Source organism: Eurypyga helias, unplaced genomic scaffold (assembly GCF_000690775.1).
Source record: "Eurypyga helias isolate BGI_N326 unplaced genomic scaffold, ASM69077v1 scaffold20045, whole genome shotgun sequence".
Lineage (NCBI taxonomy): Eukaryota > Metazoa > Chordata > Aves > Eurypygiformes > Eurypygidae > Eurypyga > Eurypyga helias.
The window spans coordinates 20702-30389 of NW_010253737.1; the positions used below are offsets into that span (position 1 = coordinate 20702).

General features: G+C 56.4%; 1 protein-coding gene across 1 annotated transcript in view; it reads left to right on the top strand.

The window, feature by feature from the left end:
* LOC104510507 (protein CASP-like) overlaps positions 1 to 9404 on the top strand; it is a gene marked incomplete at its 5' end in the record, with an annotated part of 11583 nt that extends 2179 nt beyond the window's left edge. The window contains 6 exon segments of the mRNA XM_010152776.1: positions 328 to 444; positions 3376 to 3454; positions 3873 to 3952; positions 6875 to 6955; positions 8795 to 8859; positions 9344 to 9404. Of these exon segments, the coding sequence (XP_010151078.1) occupies positions 328 to 444; positions 3376 to 3454; positions 3873 to 3952; positions 6875 to 6955; positions 8795 to 8859; positions 9344 to 9404 (483 nt within the window).
* Between the last annotated feature and the right edge of the window lie 284 nt (positions 9405 to 9688).

Genomic DNA, 9688 nt, shown 5'->3' on the forward strand with positions numbered 1-9688 from the left:
GTACAGCTCAAAATAACCTCTTCAAAGACGGCAGTTTGGCTTCGTGCCTCCCGTGGGAGCCAGGTCTCAGCCCAAAGCCACACGCTGCCCCGGGTTTTGTTCAGCTGTGGAGGGATTGGGTTCATTGAGGGTCCAGGACTGGGGGCCCCCGCGGCAGCTGGGTCAGTTTTAATTTGGTAGCAATTTCAGTTTAAAGCCGGGGCGGTTTAATTATGGACAGGGAGCTGAACCCTGTCTGGGTGCACAACATCACCCCCCCTTCTGCCCTCCGCCCTCCGGTCCTCCCCCGGCCTCGCTGCTACCAGCGCCTTTGCTCCCCCCGTGCAGGAGAACCGCATGATGCAGCAGACGGCGCAGGCGCTGCAGAGCGAGCTGGACAACCTGAGAGCCGACAACATCAAGCTCTACGAGAAGATCAAGTTCCTGCAGAGCTATCCCGGCCGGGTGAGTGTCCGTCTGTCTGTCCATCCACCCTCCGGCTGGGCTCCCACGTACAGTCAGACCCCAAACATAGCCCCTCCGTGTACAAGGGCAGCGGGGACACTGCACGTTACCCACGTGCCCCTTGCATGGGAGTTGGAAACGGAAGACAACTGGGGTGAACAAGGGTGCGGTGCTCTGCCTGGAGGAGCAGGTACCCAGTCCCTCTGCCAGGAATGTCATTTTTTAACTATGCTGAGGGCTGTCTGACATCTTCAGTGCCAGAAGCTCAGATTTCCTCCCTGAAAAAGCTGCTACAAACCCCTTTGATGATCACTGCCAGCAGCGTGATGCTCCAGCAGGCAAGTCATAGATGCTCCTGCCTGACCAGGCAGCAAATGGTTAAATCAGGACCTCCTGCAATAAATCCCTGCAGCTAGAGGCTGAAAAATAATTCATCCTGTCATACCTATGATCATTCCCCACTGCCCTTAATTTCTTGTGGCCAGCAGAGAGAGCTGCTCAGCTTCCCGCTGTCCTGGGCAGCCAGGGCTGGTCACCAGAAGAGCAGGAACCAGCCCCAAACTGTCCCAGTAATCCCAGTAACGACAGGAAGAGGCTGGGGAAGGGACCCAGACCTCGCTGCAACCTGTGCAGTGTCCCTCAGGGCGTTCATCCCTGGAAATCCCTGGGGCTTTTGCAAGCGGGTCAGGCTGCTGCCTGGGGGATTTTCCATTGCAACCACTTCCTTCGTCGGAGCTGGGCTGCCACGACCTCGGGCTTTCCCAGTAACTGCTACAGGGACAATAAGCAGGGAAGGGACATCGGCCCGAACGCCGGCTCCTCGCCCTGCCATCCTCCCCTGGAGCTGCTGCCTTTCCGCCCTGGCTGGCCCGGGTCCGTTCCATTGATGGGTATTTTGATAGCGTTTGGCGATGGGAAACTCCTACAGCTGTGAAGGACCTTATTTGGTTCTTTTATTTATGTCTCAGTGATGACGCTGGGTCGGCCCCTCTGACATTTTTGCCCATTTCTCCTGCGGAAGATCATATCCCTGTTTATCTGCTGCCACAAGGCAACCCCTGAATGCCATTCACATGATCTAAAGAGCAAAAGCCCTCGACGCAGCAGCGCGGGGGGTTGCGTAATTCACCACCTCACAGGGCATGTGACACGTTAAAAATACTCATCAAAGATCATTCAATAAGGCCAGGCTGTAGCGAATGCCTCGCCCCTAAATCGGGAGCTGGTCTCATCGCCGGCTCCTGACGGCGCAGTGACCTGGGGATCGTGTTGCGGCACAGAAGGGCGCATTGGCTAAGGGTCCGCGCGGCAGGGTCTACCCGCGGTGAGAGCGGTCAGCGCGCTCGGGGGTCAGGCAGGACAGCCAGTGGCACACAGCAACGGGCCCAGAAAGACCTGGGTGAACGCCAGCAGCCGGGGAAGGCACGGGGCTGGGGGAGAGCTGATTCTATGATTCTATGAAACCTTATCTTGTACTACTTGCTAGGTTATGGGATGCCGTTTAATCAGGAGGACATGTGAGAAGGCTGTTTAACAGGTTATCTTAGATTAGCTATCACAGACAGTGAAGAACAGAAGCATGCACAAAATACATCTATTAAAATTTCTGTGCAAAACAAGGCTATGGAAAAAAGGTACCGATGACATACGTTTCCATAGAAGAAACCCCCACCTGGAGTGCTGCGTCCAGCTCTGGAGCCCTCAATATCAGAAGGATATTGACCACTTGGAGCGAGTCCAGAGGAGGCCATGAAGATGATCAGAGGGCTGGAGCCCCTCTGCTATGACGAAAGGCTGCGAGAACTGGGCTTGTTCAGCCTGGAGAAGAGGAGGCTCCGAGGAGACCTCATTGCAGCTTTCCAGTATCTGAAGGGGCTACAAGGGTGCTGGGAGAGGACTTTTTACAAGAGCCTGTAGTGACAGGACAAGGGGTAATGGGTATAAATTGAAATCAGGGAGGGTTAGATTAGATGTCAGGAAGAAATTCTTCGCAGAGAGGGTGGGGAGGCACTGGGACAGGTTGCCCAGAGAAGCTGTGGATGCCCCATCCCTGGAAGTGTCCAAGGCCAGGCTGGATGAGGCTTGGAGCAACCTGGTCTACTGCAAGGTGTCCCTGCCCATGGCAGGGGGGTTGGAACTAGATGATCTTTGAGGTCCCTTCCAACTCTAACCATTCTATGATTCTATGAGAGGGACCGTGACTGCGCCTGCTGCTGATCTCAGGCTGGGTTTGGGGAGGAACGATGTGGAATCTGCGGTCCCTGCGACCTGCAGAGGTAGCATTGGAGGAAGGGGGAGGAGGGATGGATGCGGAGGCTGCGCGAACATCCTCGGGGCTCGCTGCCACCATCCATCCAGCACCACCTGCGAGGCTGCGCAAGGAGAACCTCTGTCCCAGGGAGAGAATAAAACCCAGCCTGTCTGAACTGACCTAAGTCTTCCATTTCTTTCGAGGAGTTTCCTTAATTTCCCTTGCCCTTTGCCCAGCTAATAATGGCTGCATGTTTAAATAATGATTTCCTTCTCCTAAACCCTGTCTCCCTCCTACCTGGCCCAGCAGCAGAGGAATTCAGGGTGGGAGTTACACCAGCCCTGGCCTTTCCAGGTGAGCTCTCTGGGGGGACACAGATGACTCTCAGTTCATGGAAAAGGCAAAAAACAGAGGGACATGGGTGGAATCCCCGTGGAAGAAGGGACTTGCTTAACTAGCCCCTGCTGTGCTTCTCCTTTTTGAAGGGGAGCGATCCTGTCGGCCCCGCAGCTCAGCTCTGGGCTGTGTGCTCCATCCTTTGGGGTCATTGCTTCCAAATGAGCCGCCCAGGGGAGGCCGGGGAGGGGTCTGGCCCTGTGCTGGGTGTCCAGGGAGGGAGAGGCACAGGCAGCCACACCAGCCTGGCCCCTCTGCCACTCACCCTGCCTCTGTTCCCGCAGGGCGGCAGCAGGGACGACACTGAGCAGCGCTACTCCTCCCAGTACGAAGAGCGCCTGGACCCCTTCTCCTAGCCCCTCGGTCTGCCACGGGATCGTGGCCTCCGGGAGCCGGGTAGGACTCAGCCGGCCGCGTTTGGGCATCGCAGAACGCGGCTTGGCCTGGCGAAGGGAGGGAAGAGGCTTTGCAGCGTGCTGCGGGGACGAGCAGGCGGCTTTGCTCAGTTCTGGGTTTGCTCGCAGCAAGGTGGTCGGGGCGTGTCGAAGCAGCCAGAAAATGAAGCCTCTCAGGGACATTATTTCATCGCTCGGATGAAATCCAGGGACAGCACTCTGCAAACACAGATCATACTCAAATACCATTCCCTTTAAAAAATAAAATAGAAGAAAAGCCATTGTACATGTCTGATGTCCCCTATGGCTGTGTGTATGGTGGGGTGGGAGCATCGCGGGGCACAGATTTGCAAACCCCAAATCGGCCCTTTGAGCCTCAAAATCAGCTTCTTGTACCGGTTCCTTGCAGGAACGCCAGCGGAAGTACCTGAGCCTCAGTCCCTGGGACAAAGCCACGCTGAGCATGGTGAGTGGGCCGTGCCACGGTGGGTGACGAGAGGGTGACAAGGAAGGCTGCTGCTGGGCTTGGTCATGGGTGGGGGACAGATGCCATCCCTGCTCCCCCAGGCAGGGGTGCAGACCATGCCAGGGCCATGCTGGGACTCGGTTTAGGAGAACTCATTCTCCTCCCTTGCTCTTTCCTTCCCTTTTTCCCCACTCCATCCCATGGCATCCCATGGGGGTCCGGGCCAGAGCAGGTGACCCAGCCCCAACCCAGCCAGCGATGCCACATCCCAGGCCACTGCAGTGTCAGGGCACGGCCCAGGAGCTTGGGGACAGCTTGTGTCTTGGGGGCTCACCATGAACCACGGTCTCCCCCAGGCCGTGCCCGCAGCTTCCCCAGGGCAGTGCCGTCTGGGGGGTGTGCTGGGCTGTGGGAGATGCCTCTCCCCTGGTTTGTAACGTGGATGGGGGGCTCAGCGCTGCACCCCCCGGCCGAGGGCTGGCCAAGGGGCACACACCAGGCACGTGACCAGCTGCGAGGGTCCCGCTCTGGGAGACGCTCTGCCTCGCAGCATCCTTGGGCACACAGTGGTTTCTCATCGCATTCTCCAGGGAAATAACCTCCTCCCCAGCCCTGACCCTTCCTGCTCTGGTTTTTCCTTCCAAAAAAAAGCATCAGGGAAAATCCCAGGGAGCTGGCGGTGTCTGCAGTAGCAGAGGGTCCTTGCCTCAGCCTGGGTGGGCAGGAGGGCTGCTGCTGCCACCGAGGGTGTTGGCTACCACCTCTCAGGGATGAATGCTGCTTTCTGAGCTAAAAATGTTGTTATTGAGGTCTGACATATTTGTGCCAGTAGCAGCACGCTCAGGACCAGGTTTTGGCTGAGTTAACCCCCGGCTATCCAGCGCAACAGAGGTTAATGTGGGACTGCTGGTCTGCAACCGCCACAGAATACAGAAATGTCTTGTAATAAAGGCAAAGTTGTCATTTGCATAAAAACCAAGCAAATGCCAACATGAATATGGATTGGGTGGCGTGCCAGTACCACGGAGAATTAATGAAAGGCATTTACAAAAAAACTGACTTAGGGGAGTTATTCCTTGGGAATATTTAAGAACATAATCTTGTTTGTTACAGCAGCCTCCACCACGGCCATGAATAGCAAAGAAGATTTCAGCCCAGAATTGGTTTGGTGGGAGATCTGTGGGTTTTAATGCCAGCTTTGGAAAGCTCGCGTGGTGGTTTGGGGAATGTGCTTATGTCCATAATGAATCCCTAGCTTTTACAGCCGGAATAAAAAATTGCAATAGGATCTGTCCTTCATAAGCTGCTTTTCTAGGCTGTGGTTGTTCCTGACTTTGCCTCTTTTGAAGGGATGGACGTGGAGGTTTTCCTGTTGGGAGCCCAGTCTCTTGGGCCAGAAGGGATCAGACATTGCCGGGGTCTGGCTGCTGCTCAGTGGCCTCTCCGAAAGGAGGGGTTGGAGTGTGACACAGTCCGGCTCGGCAGGGTTTCTGGGACCCAGCGAGCTCGGACATCTCTGCGGGCTGGCATGGGACTGGCCAAGGTGGAGGGTCAGTCATTCAGGATAGGCCCTGCAGCTAGGTTACTGGTGAGGTTTTGAAGGTGCCCAAGGAGTTTCCATGTTCCTGGTCGCTCTTCAAAACCCCTCAGGACAATGTCCACCCAGCAGTCCCTACTTGGAGGTGTTTTGCTGTAGCCCGAGCAGCACTGCATGCCTTTCCAAGGGCAACTGATCCTCCTCTGCCTCGTGGCCCCTTCCGCAGAGATACCCAGCCACGCTGGGGACCGGCATGGGAGGAGGCAGCACGTACCCGGAGCTGTGCTCCTGGGAGAGCAAGGAGGGGTGAAGACCTCCTCTTAAATACAGACACCTGAGGAAAGGGCGGTGGGCCAAGCTGTGGGACCCCAGGGAACTGCTCAGACCACCAGGCCCAGCCACAAGCCTCCCCCATGTAGCAGAAGGGCTGTTACTGGGGGAATCAGCTGGGGGTCTGGCATGTAATACACCTAAATTAATAGCCCAGCAGTGACTGGCATCCTTGAGAGCTTAAATTTTCCAAGGTGCTCAGCCTGGCAGAAGGTGTATACGGCTCTCAGCAAGGACACAGCCTTGCTGCTGCCAAAGCTGGGGGTTCCACACCGTACCAAGCTGTTCATCCCAATTTACCAGCTCTTTGCTGCTGGTGTGGGCCTGTGCTGGAGGGTCTGGAGCCATGGTCCTGCGGTTGCTTTAAGCTGAGCTGGCTGGAGGGATGCCAGGAGGAACATGCAAACCCTGGGGTGCAGAGTGGTCACCCCTGAAAAGGGCTGGGGCGCTTGGGCCCGGCTACAAAATCATCCTCTAAGTCCTTCCTGGGGTGCCGCAGCGGAGCTGGGGTGCTGGCAGGGCTGTGCACCAGGGCCAGCCTTTGGCAACAGCGGCACAGCGTTTGCTCAGCTGCCCTGCCAAGGGGATGCTGCAAATCGCAAGTTCTTCGAGCTCATGAATTAAAAATGTGCGAGACTTAATTACTGCCGGGGTTTCTTTCCGGAGCGGTGCTGAGCCGCAGGCAGGCACTGAGTCAGGGCTGTCGCGGGAGGAGCGGGCAGAGCCGCCAGAGAGAGCTGGGGTGAAGGCCGCTCAAAAAGAACCCCTGAGAGAATTTTCAGTGGGGAAAACCCCATGGTTCCCAGCCCTGAATTCACCTTGATTTTTAGGCCGAGAGCATGTGTGCATGTGGCCGTCACTGTGAAAGGGAGCGGCTGCTCGGAGATGGGCACGGAGGGGTGGCAAAGCGTCCCATCTCACCGGCCTGTTTACGTAGGGTCTGGCACAAACAGGACCCCGACCTGGGCCAGGGTCTCTCTGAGCCTGTGCCCAGGGAGCGCTGGTTTCCACTGACCCACATTAAAACAGGATTTTCCATTCTGCTCCTGCTGCAGGGGCGGCTCATCCTGTCCAACAAGACAGCTCGCACCGTTGCCTTCTTCTACACCCTGTTCCTGCACTGCCTCGTCTTCCTGGTAAGTGTGAGGGGCCCGGGGGGGGGAGCACCCCATTAAAATGGCAGCAAGCATCCCATCAGGGGGGATTTTTGCATTTTTAAGGTGTTACGCCAAGCGAGCGTGTTGCAGGTGGCACATCACCAGCTCCAAAGGCACGGGGCGGCAGGGAGCATGGGCAGAGAGCTCAGCAGAGCCATGGACATGCCAATAAATACCCCCCTTGGCTTCACAGGGCGGGAATGACCACCCTCGGGGGGGCACGGGCTGGGCCGAGGGCAGGAGCCGGAAGTCTGTGACACAGGAGTCTGAGTCTTCATGTCATGCCTGGAAAAAGCCATGTGGCCCTGTGCCACCGTGACAGGAGCTCTCATGGCACTTGGGACATTTAGCATATATCCCTGCACGCAGGCAAGGAAGCTCATCAGGCAGCAGAATTTTGGTGAATTATTGCGAAGCTGACAGCGTAAGAAATTTTAGCAGTAAAATACAGCCCCATGAGCCCACGTCGCCTGTTTCTGGACCACGTGCGAGTCCACCTTCCCGTCTCCGGGCACATCCCTTGACGTTCGTGGTGGGGCTGGGTGACGTTTGCTGCCCCTCCGGTGACAAGCTCTGGCTCCGCACTACGCTGTGCGAGCTCTGGTTCTCCCCACGTTTCCCACTTGCCCCGTTGCTCTGCTTTTCTCTAGTTTTCAGATTTCCCTGACTGTACATTAGGGCTGGAACCTCCAGAACTTCTCTAGAAGTAGAGGTTTGGTCAGGAATAGAGGCTTCAGCCAGCCCACATCCCCTGGGAGCCAGTCGCAGTGCAAACTCCTCCCATAACCTTGCACAGTTTCTGGGAGTTTATTTATCCTTTCAGATGGAGGGGGGAAGCCAAATAATAAATAATTAAACAATGAAACAAGATCAAAGACAAATCAGAACAATATTTCTATCCTGATCTTCTCATGGTAAAACCGACTTCATGTTATTTTGGTGAGGAAAGGAGCGAAGAAAATAAAAAGTTAAACATCATTAAACGTTAATGCTCTAACCTAAAAAAAAAAAAAAAAGTTAAATTCATAAATATTGCATGGCTGGAATACTCTTACTTCATCTAGACACAAAAGGGCCTGAAATCCAGCACCCAGCAGTGCCTGGGCTGGGCACACACCGTGTGTCCGGCGGGGACTGGACAAACCCAGGGCCCCTCCATCCCTGCGGTGGGAGAAATGGCTTTGCTGCTAATGCTGGAGGGAGCGCAGCCTTCACCCCTTCCCGGCCGCTGCCTTCTGCCTGTTGCGATTTCAGTTAACCCTGATTTGGAGGCCTGCTGAAGAGGGTTTGTGGCGTTAGAGTATTTCCCTGGTGACACGCTGGCAACGGCTTACAAAAATCCCCAGGGCTTTAATGCCTCAGCCTGGAGTGGGAGGGCTTCTCCCTCTCTCCAAAACCCACCGCTGCCTCCTCACCTCGGCCCGCAGCTTTGAAATCAAAACCCAGTGGCATGAAGGAGCCAAACTGAGCAGTGACCTTCCCTAAGCCCATGCCAAAAACACGTCCCCAAAGTCCCTCGCCATCCGTGTGCAACCCCCAGCGTGGCCGCCTTGCCCCAAACCACTGCAGCTGCGGCAGCGCTGCCCCAGCAAAATAACCCTCTGGAAAAGGTCAACCTGACCATCCTGAGGACAACCCCTCCAACACCCACTGGGTCACCCGGAGCGTCGCTCCGCTCGATGCACAAAAGCCACGGGCGCCTGCAAAACGCTGCAGCCGAGATTCTGCCGGTGGCTGCAGGGACGGGATGGCACGGCGGTGGGGACGGGCAGGGATGGGCAGGCGAAAGCAGAGCTGACTGCGTTTCTTCTTTTGCAGGTGCTCTACAAAACGGCCTGGAGCGAGAGCGTGGGAAGGGACTGTGCTGCGTACTGCGCTAAGAAGTGGGTGTGAGGAGCAGCTGGGTCAGCCCGGCCTGGGGGCTCGGGAGCATCACCCTCCCGGGTTTGGTGGACAGAGCATGGGGGTGTGCAGCAGATGTTTTTGGACATCACTGCCCCTCTGTCCTGGAAACGAGGGCACTTAATTGGGTTTTAAACCCTTAATCCAATGAGGATGGAGGGAAGTGCATGGAGCAGGACAAGCACCTGTCCTCCCCCTTTTTCCAAATCCCTTCCCATGAGCAATTCTTGCCCAGGAGAGGGAGGGGAGGGAGGCTGCTAAAGCCAAATGTGAGCGTGGGGATCACGATCGGGCCCGGCCTTGACTCCAGTCGCCCTGAGCAGTTCCCAGGAGCTGCTGCCCATAGCTGGAGCAAAGTGGGGGATAATTACGGTGGCTGGTCCTCAGAAACAGAACGGCTCCTGCTCAGCCAGCACAGTGCTTCAGACCTTGCTGAGAGTTAACGTGGCTGTGCCCTTTCCTCAGGTACGCCGACCATGTCCACAAGTTCCACGAGGACGGGGCCACGGGCAACATGTGGCAGTGACGGATGGACGTGACCCTGCTGGAGCCGGCTCCGTGTCATCCCACAGCAGGATCTGTCCCTTCGCTCCCTGCCAGCCGCTTCGCTATAGCTTTGCTTTCTGCTTCGTAGGACGGAGGCAGTGATCGCCTCCAGCTCCCACCCTTGGAAATCAAAAGCCTCAGCTAACGCAGAGTTGTTTTGTGGGACATGGGGTTTCCAGCCCCTCCTCCTCGGAGGCTGCAGCGGTTCCCGTGTCCTCCCGATGTGCCAGAGAGCTCAGTCCTTACCAAAATACATGGAAAATG